Here is a 17,608-nt window from a genome sequence, read left to right as displayed (position 1 = left end):
TGATGAGGTCAATCCCTCTGCTATTCATACACTTGTACAAAGTACTCTCATATATCCTCTCTTGATCTGGATTATATCCCTTCTGAGTAGCCCCTGTGCCATCCAGTCTACAGATGAAGAAAAAATCTTAGAGCAGTCTCATCTGTGGAAAGTCACGCTTGTAAGTGGCAAAGCCAAAGCTGATCCCATGTCTTTTGATTGAGGATCAAAGATTTTATATATACAAATTATTATGAAAAACTGTGTTCCAGCGAAAAGTGTTAGCAGGAGAAAGCCGCTGTGGGAGCTGAGAACGTGAAAGTCTGAAATGGCACCTTCCCTTTCCAGGGTCTGAAAAGGACAAACCCTCTCCCGTCCTGGAGTCAGATGACTATATTTTCAGAACTTTTGGTTCCTCAGATTTCTGACAGCTGACAAAATAAAAGGTAAACTAGTAGAAAGGTAAACAGCCGGCCGGGCGCGGTGGCTCAAGCCTGTAATCCCAGCACTTTGGGAGACCGAGGCGGGTGGATCACGAGGTCGAGACCATCCTGGTCAACATGGTAAAACCCCGTCTCTACTAATACAAAAAAATTAGTTGGGCATGGTGGCGTGTGCCTGTAATCCCAGCTACTCAGGAGACTGAGGCAGGAGAATTGCCTGAACCCAGGAGGCGGAGGTTGCGGTGAGCCGAGATCGCGCCATTGCACTCCAGCCTGGGTAACGAGAGCAAAACTCCCTCTCAAAAAAAAAAGAGGCCGGGCGCGGTGGCTCACGCCTATAATCCCAGCACTTTGGGAGGCCGAGGCGGGTGGATCACGAGGTCAAGAGATCGAGACCATCCTGGTCAACATGGTGAAACCCCCATCTCTACTAAAAATACAAAAAATTAGCTGGGCATGGTGGCGCATGCCTGTAATCCCAGCTACTCAGGAGGCTGAGGCAGGAGAATTGCCTGAACCCAGGAGGCGGAGGTTGCGGTGAGCCGAGATCGCGCCATTGCACTCCAGCCTGGGTAACAAGAGCAAAACTCCATTTCAAAAAAAAAAGAAAGGTAAACAGCCAAGTGGCTGTAGTGTGATAAGAGGCAGGCTCATCCCTTGTGCCCTCCAGAGTCAGCTCATAAAACATGACAGAGTGGGAAAGAAAAAAACACTAAAGAGTAGAAAGAGGCTGGGCACAGTGGCTCACATCTGTAATCCCAGCACTTTGGGAGGCTGAGGCCACGGATTACCTGGGGCCAGGAGTTCAAGACCAGCCTGGCCAACATGGTGAAACCCTGTCTCTACTAAAAATACAAAAATTAGCCAGAGTGGTAGCGCATGCCTATAGTATCAGCTACTCCAGTGGCTGAGGCAGGAGAATCACTTAAACCTGGAAGGCAGAGGTTGCGATGAGCCAAGATCACATCACTGCACTCCATCTGGGCAACAGAACAAGACTCTGTCTCAAAAAAAAAAAAAAAAGTAGAAAAAAAATGTAGATGCTCCCTAATCCTCAAAGGCTCAACAGCTACAGCCTGCCTTCCTCTCCCACAATGCTCTGGCCTCTGGACCCAGCTCCTGGCACAGTTCCCCTCCACAGTGATGAAGTAGATGCCAGGGCCCTGAACCACAGGGCAGTAACATGCATAGCTCACCTCAACCTGGTCAGTTCCTTACTCCTATAAGGAAGTTGGGAGTTTGAAGACCAGCCAGACAATGAATGACTGGAAAATAGCTCACAACTAGAAAGCATGACACCCAAAAGTAAACTTTTTTCCTCTGTCCCCTCTCTGAAGTTCCTCAGACAACTGGCTAATCTATAGTACCCAGAGCCTAGCCTGCTAACTGGTTGACAGATAGGGCCAAGTCTTTCAGCCACCTCTCCACTAGAACCTCAGGGGTATACAAAGGACCTTAACTCTCCCCAGGAGTTGCAAACAATGGCTGCAGCCTCAGGGTCGCCAAGCCCACTGGGAAGTCCTGGAAAATTCTCTATAGTAGGAAGCTCCCAGCCACCCTCACTGCTTCCTAAGTACTAGCCTCTCTACTGCCATTCACACATACTGGAAGAGGCCAGGAAGTAACTACGGCCACATTCCCTTAGTCCCAGAGAAAAGGAACTAGGAGTCGCCATAAACTACTACAAGGTGTATAGACTTTCTCATCTCTGCTTTTGTTCATGCCAAGTACCCCCAACCTAAAATAACCATCAGGGCTTACATTTGCCAAGGCTTTATGACATACCAGGCACTGTGGTAAGAGCTTTTTCTCAACCATTTCATTTAATCTTCACAATAATCCTATGAGGCAGATATTATCACACCATTTTACTGATGTAGAAACAGAGGTTCAGCTAGTAAAGTAACTTGTTGAAGGTCACACTGCTGATAAGTGGCAGAGCCAGGATATGAATAAAGGTCTTTAGCACCTGTTCCTTGTGAAAGGAAAATAAAATCTCAGGCTAATCCTCAAAGGCTCAAGTATGCCAATGGGAATAGTTAAGCTTGGGAACTAGTCATGCAAATAACTGCCTTTCCTTTCATTCCTAAACAGATAGCCAGAGATAGAAGGCCATGCCTCTCCCCAGGTGGCCTCCCTCACTCTGACAATGTAAATGAACAGCTTATCGTTACAGGTAAGGGACAAAGACAAGACTACAAATCCTCCCTCCCAGACAAATGTACATTTGACTTCTTCCTCTGCTCTTTATTTACTTAACCTTATGTAAACTGCAGATTTATTGAGCTGAATGTATAACTGATGGCTCCTCTTTTCTTCCTGTCTGCTCTTGCCCCTTTTTATGTAGGGGTGTGCGTGTGTGTGTGTTTTGAGACAGGGTTGTGTGTGTCTCTGTGTTTTGAGAAAGGGTTTCACTCCTATCACCCAGGCTGGAATGCAGTGGCACAATCTCAGCTTACTTCCCAGGCTCAGCTGATTCTCCCACCTCAGCCTCCCGAGTAGCTGGGAATACAGGTGCACCACCAGACCTGGCTAATTTTTTGTATCTTTTTTTTGTAGAGGTGGGGTTTCATCATGTTGCCCAGGCTAGTCTTGAACTCCTGGGCTCAAGTGATCCACTCACCTCAGCCTCCCAAAGTGCTGGGATTACAGGCGTGACATCGTGCCCAGCCCCACTTTAAATACTGAAGTCCTCAAAAACCTCTTTGGAAAAAGCATAGGCTACAGATCCTACTGTGGCTTGTGTCTTTTTCCCCCAGAGCATCCTCAACGTTGGCAAAATAAATCTAAATTGAGACTTGTCTCAGACACTTTCTGATTTATATCCTCTAAACACTGCTACCCATCCTTCAAGGTCCTTCTTTAGTCTAGGAATACTATCTGGAGGCAACAAAGTCAATTAGCCACAGCATCTCACTGTCCTCCAGAGTTCTAAGCATTGTTTAAGCCCTCTTTTGGCAGACAGTATCTTGTATTTTGGTATCACAGGCTCTTCTTATCACTTGTCTCCAAGGCAGCATCCTGTCTTCAGCATTCCCCAGCGACTAGCACAGCCCTTGTAATGCAATACTCAGTGAAGAGATTTTGACTGATTTTCTCCTACCGCTCAGACTGCTGAGAGTCAAGTACCTCGTCACATATGACCAGACCAACACTTCCTTTCTGGAGGACTCCAACATGAAGGCGGAAGGTCTCATAGGAAATGATGAGGATGGGAAAAGGCACTCTGACTCCACGCTGGTTCATGAATCCTTCTACAATAGAAAAGGTGTCGAGGGAACCATTCAGAGTCTTTTTTAGAAAACCAAAACAATTGGACAGTTCTTTAATTTAGCCTGGAAACAACTGACTACACTTCAACTATTTTCTATGGAAATTCTCTTTTCTTCTACCGCTGCATTGCCCTCGACCCTGGCCATAAGAGAGCATACACATAAGAAAGAAAGCAGCAGGCTGTGTAGGAGAGTGCAGCCATACCCAGCTTTTGGTCTATTTCATCCTTAGATCCTCCATCGATGGCCAGAGGTTGGATTCTCCCTCCGAGCCATTTCCCAACCTCATTGTACCAGTTTTTCACCAGGCTGGAGGGTGACACCACCACTGCCTTGTCAATTTCTGGCTTGCACTCTGGACTCTGGCGCAAAAGTGTCCACATCAATGTGATGCACTGCAGCGTCTTTCCCAGGCCCATCTCATCAGCCATGATGCAGCCATGGCTGCCAGGGATGCGCCGACTGGTGACACACTCCCACAGGAATTTCACTCCCTAGAGAATAAAAGCCTTCAGTCCATTTGGCACCTACGCTGCTGCTGTCCCAGGGATGGTAGTCTCCCAGGCTCAGCCCCTGGCCCACACTTCATTCCCCTCACCCTCATTTACCTCTCTCTGATGAGGCCGCAAAACCTTACTGAGAATAGGGTCAACAACCACATGGACAGGGAATTTCTCCCTGAGAAAACACAACAAAACAAAACAGGGTGGTCAGACATGGGAAAGGGAACACCCTCAGGAAGCTGTGTCCTGCCGATCCAGAGGCAACAGAGGCAACTGCCTGAGAAGACCTTCTTGGCTGATAAATCATAAAACCATAGCAAGTTCCTGCTTTAGGAGTTAGAAAGTTAGCAGAGAGGGATGGGTTCCCTATGACATCACCTCAGTCACTCTTCCCTGTGAATGAGCATCCTCGAAGACAGGAGGGGATGAGGAATGCCCACTCACTGGATATGACCACAGGCTCTTCCCCAGGTAGTCTCCTTCCCCAACCATCTACTCTCTGAAAACATAGGTCAATCCTAGACAAATAACACCAAAATACCCTCTGCCCTCCCAAGTATGTGTGCATGTACAGAGGATCAGAACTGCTTAGGAAATACCAATGCACGTACTTGTCGAGCTTCAGCTGGTCATGGGCGCTCAGTGGAGGAGGCTCATACAGAACCAAGGCATCTTTCTCCAGGGGGTCATGGAGGGCCCGGCGGACCCCAGCCCTTTTCAGGCCCAATGCCCGAAAGCCCAGAGGACCTACAAACCAACAATCATTCCATCACCTGAATGCTCCTATGTTCAGGAGCTCCAGCAAGCCCAACTCAAATGCCTGTCCTGCACGTAAACTTTCTTGAGCTCCCATATGACCCTTTCTCTCTGAGAATGCCTCCAAACTCAGTTTGGGCATCTCTACATGACCATTTTCCCATTCTTCTTTTTTTTGAGATGAAGTCTCACTCTGTTGCCCAGGCTGGAGTGCAATGGCACAATCTCGGCTCATTGCAACCTCCGCCTCCTGGGTTCAAGCAACTCTCCTGCCTCAGTCTCCCAAGAAGCTGGGATTACAGGCGCCTGCAACCATGCCTGGCTAATTTATGTATTTTTTTTTTTAGTAGAGACGGGTTTCACCATGTTGTCTAGGCTGGTCTTGAACTCCTGACCTCAGGTGATCCACCCACCTCGCCCTCCCAAAGTGCTGGGATTACAGGCATGAGCCACTGTGCCCAGCCCCTATTCTGATTTGAAATGGAGCTTTTCCCATTTTACTTCTCCCATTCAACTACAAACTCCTGAGGTTCCAGGTCTGGTTAATTTCAACTCAAGACAATCCTGGGAAGGTTTGAAATTCTAATAAAGGGGGCGAGCTTTCTGAGAGCTCCTGACAGCTGGCCACAGCCATGCATAGTGTATCAAGCCTGTAGTGCCAACATTTTGAGAGGCCAAGGTGGGAGGATCGCTTGAGCCCAGGAGTTCAAGATCAGCCTGGCCAACATAGTGAAATCCTATCTCTATTAAATTTTAAAAAAAGGAAAAAAAAAGAGAGAAAGCTGGCCTCCATACTCCTCCAAGCCCCAGTTTTAGCACAATGCTGTACCCTACATATGACATAAGGGAAAAACCTTACAGAATCTAGGCCTCCCACAATCAGCCTCCTAAGAGATGCTACTGAATGCACTTGGATTGCATGAAGCCTAGGTCCATCAGCCATCCTGGCCCACCAGGAGCGTTCTGAGCACTGGGACACCTCTATCAAGAAGACGAGGGGCAGTTAGTTTTGGCAGCTCTTACTGAGGCTAACACAGTTTTCATGCAGGCTTCAGGAGGGTCACCCCAAACACAGCCACCGCTGGACTGGCACCTTTAATTCCCAGCTAAGATTATATTTACAAAAGCAGGTTTTTAATTTATTCAGGCACGCATACATATGACTGATTTAAAAAACAGAAAAAACCCTCCATTTTACCTTGATAATTTGGAATGGGGACTTTGAAAGGCTTTGACAAAATGCTTCGAATAAACGCTTCCTGAAAAGAAAGGAGAAACAGGGATTCAGGACTGATTGGAGATGTTATGGGACAGTATTATGATATGCTTCACATTAGGTTTTATACAACAGCTTCCATCTTTGAGGCTTTATGTAAGGTTCTACAAATATGACAGCAGACGTGTCCAGCCTCAGTCAACCACAAGGCTTAGAACCCATTCACTCATTAAAGACCATGGCAGTGAGGACACCTAGCTCTTCCCTAGGTTGCAGCACCTTGGGAAGGAAATACCACAGACTTAGTCAACCCCAGTAATAACAGAGAATTCTAATGTCTGGGTTTAACCACTGTTATAAAGGGCTACACCTTCCCAAGCATACCTCACAATTCTTTTTTTTTTTTTTTTTTTTGGCCACATCAGTTCTGCCTCATATATCTCATACTCACATCAGCCTCCTTGGGAACTAAACAGCTCATCAAAGAGTAGTGGTAGTAGGATAAATGGGAGCCATAGTATTAATAAAATAATATTAACAATAGCAGGCCAGGCATGGTGGCTCACACCTGTAATCTTAACACTTTGGGAGGACAAGGCAGGAGGATCACTTAGGGCTAGGAGTTCAAGACCAGCCTGGGCCATATAGCAAGATCTCATCTCTCTTTTTAAAATATATATTTAAAAATATAAATAAAGGCCGAGTGCGGTAGCTCATGCCTATAATCCCAGCACTTTGGGAGGCTAAGGCAAGTGGATCACAAGGTCAGGAGATCAAGACCATCCTGGCCAACATAATGAAACCCAGTCTCTACTAAAAATACAAAAAATTAGCTGGCGCACACCTGTAACCCCAGCTACTTGGGAGACTGAGGCAAAAGAATTGCTTGAACCCAGGAGGAGGAGGCTGCAGTGAGCTGAGATCACACCCCTGCACTCTAGCCTCGCGATATGCAAGACTCCATCTCAAAGAAAAAAAAAACCTACCTATCTATCTATCTATCTAGCTATCTATCTACATACATAAAAATAACGATGGCTACCAATGTATGCTAGACACAGAACTAAGCCTCTTTTATTCATGTTACAATTTCCTAACAGCTGCAAGAGGAAGGTATATTCCTGGTGTTCCCATTTTACAGATGAGCGAACTGAGGCTCAGCATGATAAAGTTACTTTCTCAAGTCATACAGTCATTACAGATGCAGGACTTTCTTGGTTCTAGGGCCTTTACTTATACTAAGTAGGCAATGTGGCCTCCCACCCACTCTGTTTGACTGCAGCCATGCAGATCAGCCCAGACCCATTAGCTTCCTGCCATGTAAGGCACAAGAGAAGGAACATGAGAAAGGGACGTGAGAGCGAAACTAAGCCCAACACTAAGAAAAAGCAAGTGGGACAAGGGTGACAGCAGGTAGATATATGTGGGTCCTAGAGAGGTAGTACTGGTGCCTCCACCTAAGGGGCTGCAAGAAGCCTCTGTACAAGCACTTCTGCCTGAAACCAGCATTATTCCATGGGCTATGGGGCTGGGGTAAGGGCAGAGGAGAAGGCAGAAAAATGAACACAGAGCTAACTCTGACAGCTCCCATGGAAGTTCTGGTCCACATATACCTGAGCCCTTTGTGGAATTGTAAAAGCCTGTGAACCTCAACAAAACCAGAGCTGGAACCCAAGAGAGACCAAAGAGAAATAAAAAGCAGAAACCCTAAAGGGGAAGTTTTAATGGGAATATATTAGTGAAAAAAGCAGTAATGAAAAAATGTCCCTTCTAACAAAAAAATGTAATCTAATAGAAAAAAAGCAAGCCTGCCTTGATATTTTTACCTTTGTATTCTGACTCATTTCTTCACACATCATAAATGTCTAGAAACTCAAATGTACTTTATTTGTTTTTTGGGTTTTTTTTTTGAGATGGAGTCTCGCTCTGTCACCCAGGCTGGAGTGCAATGGCACAGTCTTGGCTCACTGCAACCTCCACCTCCTAGGTTCAACCAATTCTCCTGACTCAGCCTCCCAAGTAGCTGGGACTATAGGCACATACCACTACATCTAGCTAATTTCGGTATTTTTAGTAGAGACAGGGTTTCACCATGTTGGCCAGGCTGGGTCTCAAACTCCTGACCTCAAGTGATCTGCTGGCCTCAACCTCCCAAAGTGCTGGGATTACAGGCATGAGCCATTGCACCCGGCCTCAAATGTACTTTAAATTTTAAAAAACAGAATGAATATTTTTTGTGATATTAGAAGACAGAAAACGAGTATGGAGAAATGAACTTCATTATCACACTAAATAACATGACGATATCACACTAAATAACATGAGGGCAAGGTTGGCAAATTGTTTATTTGCAAATTTCTTTGCATCTGAATAAAATCCTTTATTGACTTTTTTTTTTTCTTAAACAGACAGGTTCTCACTTTATCGCCCGGAGTAGAGTACAGTAGTGGTGATCGTACCTTACTGCAGTCTCTAAATCCTGGCTCAAAGGATCCTCCCACCTTGGCCTCCCAAAGTGCTGGGATTATAGGCATGAGCTATCGTGGCCAGCCTTCACTATTTTTAATTAGCATGATTATAACTATGAAAAACAATGATAATCATTATGAGAGATGCTAACAAAAAGGATCCTTGGCCAGTGCAGTGGCTTACACCTATAACCCCAGTACTTTGGGAGGCTGAGGTGGGAGGACTGCTTAAGCCCAGGATTTTGAGACCAGCCTGGGCAACGTAGTAAGACCCTCCCACCCCTTACACAAAATTTAAAAATTACCCAGGCACTGTGGCGCATGGTCCCAGCTACTCAGAAGGCTGAGGCAGGAAGATCACTTGAGCCTAGGAGTTCAAGGCTGCAGTGAGCTAGGATTACACCACTGCACTCCAGCCTGGGTGACACAGCAAGACCCTGCCTCAAAGGGGGGAAAAAAAAGCTACTTTTAAGTCAAATGAGAGGAAAACGAGATGGACCCTAATTTTCTTTTTAATTTGGCATCAACTCTAAAACAGAAATAGTTTCCATCAGTATAGGCTACATCTGAGGCTCTGAGTAGCCAAGAATTTATGCTCCAAATTTTAAAAGACTTTGAATAGAACCCAGGAGCCATAGGTTCTACAGGGAGAACTACAGGCTTGCATAACTGGCAAGGAAGAATGTGGAGACCACTGGCCAAAAATGTCTGAGAGCTCAGCCTGCAAAATGGAATGGCCTGCCGAGCACAGTGGCTCATGCCTGTAATCCTAGCATTTTGGGAGGTCAAGGTGGTGGATCACGAGGTCAGGAGTTCAAGACCAACCTGGCCAAGATGGTGAAAGCTCATCTCTACTAAAAATACAAAAATTAGCTGGGTGTGGTGGCGGGTGCCTGTAATCCCAGCTATTTGAGAGGCTAAGGCAGGAGAATCACTTGAACCTAGGAGGCAGAGGCTGCAGTGAGTCGAGATTGTGCCACTGCACTCCAGCCTGGGTGACACAGCGAGACTACATCTCAAAAAAAAAAAAAAAAATTCTTTTGATTCCTTATCTACTCCCCTCCACAGGCAAACTTCTAGTAAGAGCTGTATAGCTCCCCTTCCTTACCTTCCACTCTCCCTGTCTTCTGCCCCTTCTACTCTGGCCAAGATCACCAATGGCCTATATGACCCTAATTCCAATGGACACGTATCTTACTTGACAAAGCTGGCCACTCCTTCTCAAATAGTTTCTGCCTTTGACTTCCATGACACTACTCTCCACCATTCCGGGATCTCATCTTCAGTCTCCTAATAAGCTCTTTTTCCTCTGCGTTTTTTTTTTTTTTTTTTTTTTTTTTTTGGAGACAGAGTCTCGCCTGGTCTCCAGGCTGAAGTGTAGTGGCGCAATCTCAGCTCATTGCAACCGCCGCCTCCCGGGATCAAGAGATTCTCCTGCCTCAGCCTCCCGAGTAGCTGGGACAACAGGTGCATGCCACCACACCCAGCTAATTTTTGTATTTTTAGTAGAGATGAGGTTTCACCATGTTGGCCAGGATAGTCTCAATCTCTTGACTTCGTGATCTGCCCACCTCAGCCTCCCAAAGTGCTGGGATTACAGGTGTAAGCCACCACACCGGGCCTTTCCTCTGCCTTGTAACCCTCACCCCACCCCAAGGCAGTGCTCCCAACCAGCTGCAGTGACGAACATCTGTAATCCCAGGACTCTGAGAGGCCGAGACAGGAGAATTGCTGGAACCCAAGAGTGTGAAATCAGCCTGGGCAACATAGTGAGACCTGGTCTCCACATATCATTTAAAAATTAGCCAGGTGTGGTGACGCATGCCTGTGGTCCTAGCTACTCCAGAGGCTGAGGTCAGAGCAACACCCGAGCCCGAGATTGAGGCTGCAATGAGCTGTGATCGCACCACTGCATTCCAGCCTGGGTGACACAGTGAGATTCTGTCTCAGAAAAAAAAAAAAAAAAAAGTCAGTTCCCTCCAGGGCTCAGGGTTTAGCCCTCAGATCTTCTGACTACACATTCACCAATCTACTTACCAGGTATAAAATATATCCATGCGAATGACTCCCAAATGTATTTCTAGTTATACCTTACTCTACATCCATATTTGCAAATGACACCAAACCTAGATATCCTGCAGGGACTTCAAAATCATCATGTCTAAGGCTAAAGTCATCTCCAAGGCCACACTATGACTTTTGTGGGTCCCAAGCACTTTTGGCTTTTGGGCTTCTTCCTCCATTAAAAAAAAATGCCAGGCACAGTGGCTCATGCCTGTAATACCAGCATTTTGGGAGGCCGAGGCAGACAGATCACTCAGGTCAGCCTGGCTAACATGGTAAAACCTTGTCTCTACTAAAAATACAAAAATTTGCTGAGAGTGGTGGCGTGCGCCTGTAATCCCAGCTACTCAGGACGCTGAAGCAGGAGAATCACTTGAACCTGGGAGGCAGCGGTTGCAGTGAGCCAAGATCACGTCACTGCACTCCATTCTGAGCAACAGAGCAAGACTCCATCTCAAAAGAAAAAAAAAACACAAAAACAAAAAAGATTGTGTTGGTATAAAGATAAATATAATAATATAATCCAGGCTGGATTACTATGTACTTTTTTACTTCTGATTTTAAAAGGAATTAAAGATCACCATTGCTCTCTAAGTCCAGCGTTAGCTCACCAAGCTCCAGCTGAAGGAGAATTGGGGTAATTAAGGAGGCAAGCCAAGACAGCACAAGACTCTGTCTCAAAAAAAAAAAAAAAAGTACAAAAGTATATGACTGTGAGTAAAAAAATAGGGAACAGAAATCAGATATTGCAGTTTTTCCATTTTCATTTTTTGTGTGAATTCTTAATATAAATACAGGGATGTAAAGCATTAATATAAGTCAAAATGTTTCAGTGAACCAGTTTCAGCACTTCAATTTTATAACAGTTATAAACCAACCTGTTAAAATCTGGACAAGACCAGGTGTAGTGGCTCACGCCTGTAATCCCAACACTTTGGGAGACCAAGGTGGGTGTATCACAAGGTCAGGAGTTCAAGACCAACCTGGCCAACATGGTGAAACCCCGTCTCACCTAAAAACACAAAAAAATTAGCCTGGCACAGTAGTGCACGCCTGTAGTCCCAGTTACTCGAGAGGCTGAGGCAGGAGAATTGCCTGAACCTGGGAGGTGGAGGTTGCAGTGAGCTGAGATCACACCACTGCACTCCAGCCTGGGCAACAGGGTGAGACTCGGTCTCTAAATAAATAAATAAATAAATGGATTTTTTAAAATATTATTTCTTATTGACAGCAACTAAACAGTGTTAGCAGCATTCTTATACAGTAGATTCTACCCATTAATTATATTTTTTCTGAATTTTCCTATTTGGAAGTATTTTTTTCCTTTTGAGACAGGGTCTCTGTCACTCAAGCTGGAGTGCAGTGGCAGAATCACGGCTCACTGCAGCCTTGACGTCCTCAGCTCAAACAATCCTCCCACCTCAGCTTCCAGAGTAGCTGAGACTACAGTCACATGCAACCACATCCAGCCAATTTATTTATTTTTTTTTTAAGAGACAGGGTCTCACTATGTTGCTCAAGTTGGTCTCAAACTCCTGGGTTCAAGTGATCGTCCTGCCTCGGCCTCCCAAAGTGCTGGGATTACAGGTATGAGCCACCACGCCTAGCCTGCAAGTACATTTTTAATGTTGTCTATCTTCTGTTCCATTCCTGTAACTTTGCTATTAAAATAGCTTTTGTATAATACATTCAACTTCATGGGCCCCGACTATGATGCCTGCCATCTCCCTTCTACCAAATGCTATTCCTCTTGTGTGTTCCCTATCTCAGCAAATGGCACCACCATCCATCTACCTTGCCCAAGTCTAAAATCTCAACTTCATCCTCAATTTTCCCCTCTCCCCACATGTAATCAATCCCAAGTTTTTCTACTTGTAATTTTTAAGTATCTCTCAAAATCCCCCTACTTCTTCCCATTCCCCATTCCCCATTCCCCTAAAACCCATGGCCAGGCCATAATCCTCTCTTGCTTGGCCACCTGCAATAGCTTTCTCACTAGCTTCCCTACCCCCAGTCTCTCTCCATCCAATAGATATGCTATACTGCTGTTACCGCTCACCCTTACTTAAAACCCTAAAGCTCTTCAGTGATCTTAGTCCAAACTCTCCTAGCATGGCTTCTGAAAGGCCTTCCACTCTTAGCCTCTGCATAGCTCTCCAACTCTCATCTCTCACCACCATCCCCTAACTCCCCACACTCTCTTCGGGACCTGCCTCTATTGCTGCCAGGCTTTCCAATAGGCTGTTCCTTCTAGTAGAATTCCTCCAATAACTTTGTGAGAAACAAGTGAGAAAACTATTTCAGAAAGGAATTAGAAGGAATCAACCTAGGCAGAGTGACTGGGCACAGACATACACAGGCAGGTTGCAGTGCTGGCTTACATGCTGACTGCTGTCCAGACAAGGTGGTTGATTGGTTAGCTGACTCAAAGGTTTTCGAAAAGGAGACAGGAAACACTCCTGGATCTGGATCTCATTGCTGGATTTCCGTTTCCTAGGAGTCTAGGAGAGAGAATTGGGAAAGCTGAAGTCTAGAAGACCACAGAAATCACCATAACGGCAACTAATACTTGAAGTGCTTATTAAGTGCCAGGCGCTATGCTAAATTCTTCACACGTTAGTGTATCATCTTCATAGCAACTCTATGATTTATTATCCTTACATAAGAGGTGAGAAAACTGGAGCTTAATAAGGTTAAATAACCTGCCTAAACTGAGGGGGGTGGGCAATGGAAGAGGTCAAGAAAATGGGCCTATGAAGAGCAAGTCTACCAACAGCATGGAGTCCTGGTGGCCCCACAGCTTCATTCCAAAAGCTCCACAGAGTGACTGAGCAACTGAACACTTCCCTGAGTTTCTCAAGGGGCAAGAGTACAGCTGCCTTCAACTCCCAGGCCACTGAGGCCACTCCCCACTCAGGCCATGAGGACACTGGCCTCTTTGGGCAATCAGCAGCTGACAACAGACCCAGCTGCAGAGATGCTGCCCCAAGTTCAAGTCTGAGACTCATATTCATGGCAAGGGGCAGCCAATGTGCCTCCTTCACAGGTAGAGGAGCCCCTTGCACACCACGGTACAACTACTGAGCAAGCCCCACCAAGCCATTAGGCAAGAACCCACTTGTACCAGCTTGCCAAGATAGCTGAAGCTTCACTGATCCTATAAGACACACCTGAAACAAACACCAGCACCCCCACCCCAAGCCTTATTCGCACACTGCTCCTGCCAAAAAGTGCCTTCTAGTCCTCTGATCCCTTCCTTCAACATTCCAGTGGCCAAGCCCCCACTTCTTGAACTGCTCTTATTCTCTGAAGTCCATGCTGCACTCTCCTATTTATTTTGGTTTACATAGGTCCTGCCCACAGCCAGCCCCAACAAGCCTCCAAAACAGGAAGCAGAGCACACGGCCCAGCCTAAAGTAGAATAGACTGTACTTGAGTATGAGGAAGGACTGGAAGGACACAACCTGTCAGATACAGGCCCAAGCAAGCCCAGGACTCTAAGGTAGGCCCAGAACACTACTGTTCTGTGACACTGGGCAGGGGACAAAGAGCAAAAGAGCAGGCTGCTAGTTGCTGTTGTGTAGCCCTTTTTTTCCAAACGGAGTCAAAAGGTCCAATCCAACCGGCTACTTTGCTTTAGAATACCTTTTCCCACCAGGAAAAGTGAGGTTATATTAGCTTCTAGTGACTACCCTGAGGACAAAGATTTTACTAACCTTGTTCAATGCCTGGCACATAGTAAGTACTTATGGAGTCGGCTATGTAACCCTAGAAACCAAGTCCTGGCTTCCTTTCTGCCCAAACAGCTCCACCCACCTTCCCTGTCCCCTTGAGTGCTCACCACCAGGCCAGGTTGCCAGTCTTCATCATCAGAGGACCTGCCTTCCGGTTTTCTCTTGGCCAGCTGGCTGGGAGCTAAGCTCCTCCTCTGTAAGAGGAGAAAGGAAACTGAGTGCCTGCAAGGATCCTGCAGCCTAGGTCTATTAGACCCTGACCCAGGGCTATTCCCAGTCTTGCCCAGGCCCACACTTACCATACTGGGCCTAGGAGCTTAAAACGTCAAGTACCCATGAGCCAAAGGTCAAAAGCAGGCAGCGGCTAAGAGTGCAGGACCAGGGTCTAATCTGTAGAGGGGGCTGCTACATTATTGAGAGGAATGGCTAATTAAAGAGGGGGCATGGATGGCGGGAATCCATCCAGGAACGGGGGTTTGGGTAAACTGTGAGAGTGTCCGTCGCCAGGAAGCCGAGGTGAGATTAGGCCAAAGAGGAAGAGACCAAGCAGAGATTAGTGTGGGACTGGGGGAGGAGGCAGGTGGAGTCCCAGACTGGGCGGAGTGGAGTAAGGATGATGGTCCCAGTCCAGGTGGAGGAGGTAGTTGCGCGGCGAGGCGGGGTGGGGGTGGGAGTGGGTAATCAGAGGCCAGGAGAGAGAAACTGTGGTTAAAGTCCAAAGCCTGGGTGGTGAGTGTGAGTCCGAATAAAGGAGATTTCCCAGGGCTGGAGATGGAAACCAGGATCAGACTCAGGGATCGAGCAGGAAGCCACAAACGAAGCCCTGTAAAAGACCCAGGTTAGGAGGGGAATACCAGGAGGAGCTGAAAAGAGCGAAAGAGTGGGACGCAGACCCCACCACGTCTCTCTCAACCTTCCTCTTCCCAAAGCGCGCGTTAACAGCCGCCAAGACTTACCGACCCGCCAAGACTGGGCCAATCGAACCTCCCGCTGCGCTGCCGTCGTATCAGCCATTGGCTGCGTTCGATGAGTTCGGCGCTCGCGACCCAAGGAAGAGGCGGGACTAGTGCTGCGCCCAATGAGGAGTCTGGGCTCTGGAGCAGGCGACGCTAAATTGGCCTACTAGGAGGCGTGACTTAGGCGGGAGGGCGGGGCCAACAGCGGGGGGGCGGTTGAGCGAAGTGAGCGAGGCGGGTCGGGGCTGGGGGGTGGGGCCAACAGGGAGGAGCAGTTGAGCAGGAGGAGCGAGGCGGGTAGGGGCGGGGGGTCGGAGCCAACAGTGGGGAGCGGCTGGGCGAGAAGAGCTGGACTGGACGAACGGGGCGGGGAGGGGCGGGGAGGGGCGGAATTACTGCCTGCGAGCTGGAATTCGGCTCCTGTAGTCCCGCAGCTGTCGAAGGGACGATTTATGCCACATTGAGCAACAGGGAGGTACTACCTGTTGTGGACAGCTGGGGATTATGAAAGGTAGCACATTTCTGGGAGTTTGGATCGCGTCTACCGTGGTGCCAGGTCTAGAGCGGAGGGCCAGGGTTGGAGTCAGGCCTCAGGCATTCGGCCCAGACTGCCACGTAGTGGACTCGGCCAGTGGGAGCCCCCGGATGACGCGACTTTCTCGTTCAGGGGTGTCTTGAAAGAAGCTGTCTTCCTCGCCTAGGCCAAACCGCGTCGAAGGAAGAGTGGTGTTTGGAGTCAGAGATTTAATCATCAAATCTCTGAAAACGTCAGTTTCTTTATATCTAAAGTGGCATTATAATAGTACGTCCCCCACAGGGCTGTTCTGACAATGTGTGTAAAGCACTCAACAGTGGCATGCAGGCCAGGCGCGGTGGCTCACGCCTGTAATTCCAGCACTTTGGGAGGCCGAGGCGGGTGGATCACGAGGTCAAGAGATCGAGACCATCCTGGTCAACAAGGTGAAACCCCGTCTCTACTAAAAATACAAAAAAATTAGCTGGGCACGGTGGCGCGTGCCTGTAATCCCAGCTACTCAGGAGGCTGAGGCAGGAGAATTGCCTGAACCCAGGAGGTGGAGGTTGTGGTGAGCCGAGATCGCGCCACTGCACTCCAGCCTGGGTAACAAGAACGAAACTCCGTCTCAAAAAAAAAAACAAAACACAGTGGCATGCACAACCTAGGTGCTCGCTAATAATGATAAGGGTGTATGTATATATATAGCATTTATCAGGCATTTCTGAGCTTCTTAGATATAACAATTCATGTAATGCTCATGACTATGACGTAGGTTTATTTTGTTTTATTATTTTTTTTAAAGACGGGGTTTCACCATGTTGGTCAGGCTGGGCTTGAACTCCCGACATCAGGTGATCCGCCCGCCTTGGCCTCCAAAGTGCTTGGATTATAGGTGTGAGCCACTACGCCCGGCCGAGGTAGATTTATTCTTATCCCCATTTTATAAGCGAGGGAACAGGCCTAGATAGGCTAGTAACTTGTCCAAGATCACACACCTGAGTATATAGCTCAAGCCATCCTCACAGGGTTATCAAGAATTCCGAGGTCAGGCATGGTGGCTCACACCTGTAATCCCAACACTTTGGGAGGCCCAGGCAGGAGAATTGCTCAAGCCCAGGAGTTCCAGACCAGCCTGGGCAACACAGAGAAACCCCATCTCTACAGAAAAACTAGGCAGTCATGGTGGTGCACAGCTGTAATCCCAGCTACTGCAGAGGATGATCTTGGAAGGAATGCATGAGCCTGGAAAGTCAACGCCCGTGCCACTGGATGTGGCAAGATCGTGCCACTGGATGACAGAGCAAGACCCTATCTCAAAACAAAGAATTCTGGAGATAAATATCGTTTTAATTAAGTATTAATCCGTTGGGAGGCCATGGCTGGCAAGTCACTTGAGGTGAGGAGTTAGAGACCAGCCTGACCAACATGGTGAAACCCCGTCTCTACTAAAAGTACAAAAATTAGACGGGTTTGGTGGCAGGCACCTGTAATCACAACTACTCATGAAGCTGAGGCAGGAGAGGCGCTTGAACCCAGGAGGTGGAGGTTGCAGTGAGCTGAGATCACACAAATGTATTCCAGCCGGGATGACAGAGCATTTCAAAAATAAGTATTTCTGGTTCTAGTTTTCAGTAATAGCAAATAAATTTAGTCAGATTAGCCCTCCCACAAATAACAATTACAAACTCCCGGAAAAAAAT

The 17,608-nt window shown here is 47.3% G+C and overlaps 1 protein-coding gene across 2 annotated transcripts in view; it reads right to left on the bottom strand.

Moving 5' to 3' along the window:
• The window catches only part of RAD54L (RAD54 like), a 30,145-nt gene extending 14,754 nt beyond the window's left edge, over nt 1-15,391 (bottom strand). For both annotated transcript variants that reach the window (XM_012434595.3, XM_012434596.3), the window contains exons 1-8: nt 14,735-15,391; nt 14,543-14,629; nt 13,083-13,202; nt 6,152-6,212; nt 4,809-4,944; nt 4,303-4,372; nt 3,900-4,188; nt 3,552-3,676 (exon numbers count right to left, since the gene is read on the bottom strand). In XM_012434595.3, coding sequence (XP_012290018.1) covers nt 3,552-3,676; nt 3,900-4,188; nt 4,303-4,372; nt 4,809-4,944; nt 6,152-6,212; nt 13,083-13,202; nt 14,543-14,629; nt 14,735-14,737 — 891 coding nt within the window. In that variant the 5' untranslated portion in view covers nt 14,738-15,391. The remainder of the gene's footprint in view (nt 1-3,551; nt 3,677-3,899; nt 4,189-4,302; nt 4,373-4,808; nt 4,945-6,151; nt 6,213-13,082; nt 13,203-14,542; nt 14,630-14,734) is intronic.
• Between the last annotated feature and the right edge of the window lie 2,217 nt (nt 15,392-17,608).

This window comes from Aotus nancymaae, unplaced genomic scaffold (genome assembly GCF_030222135.1).
Source record: "Aotus nancymaae isolate 86718 unplaced genomic scaffold, 86718_ANA_hifiasm-v0.15.2.pri h1tg000007l, whole genome shotgun sequence".
In the NCBI taxonomy this organism is placed as follows: Eukaryota; Metazoa; Chordata; class Mammalia; order Primates; family Aotidae; genus Aotus; species Aotus nancymaae.
Note: the sequence above shows the minus strand (reverse complement) of the source record. Positions and strands in the feature narration are given on the sequence as shown.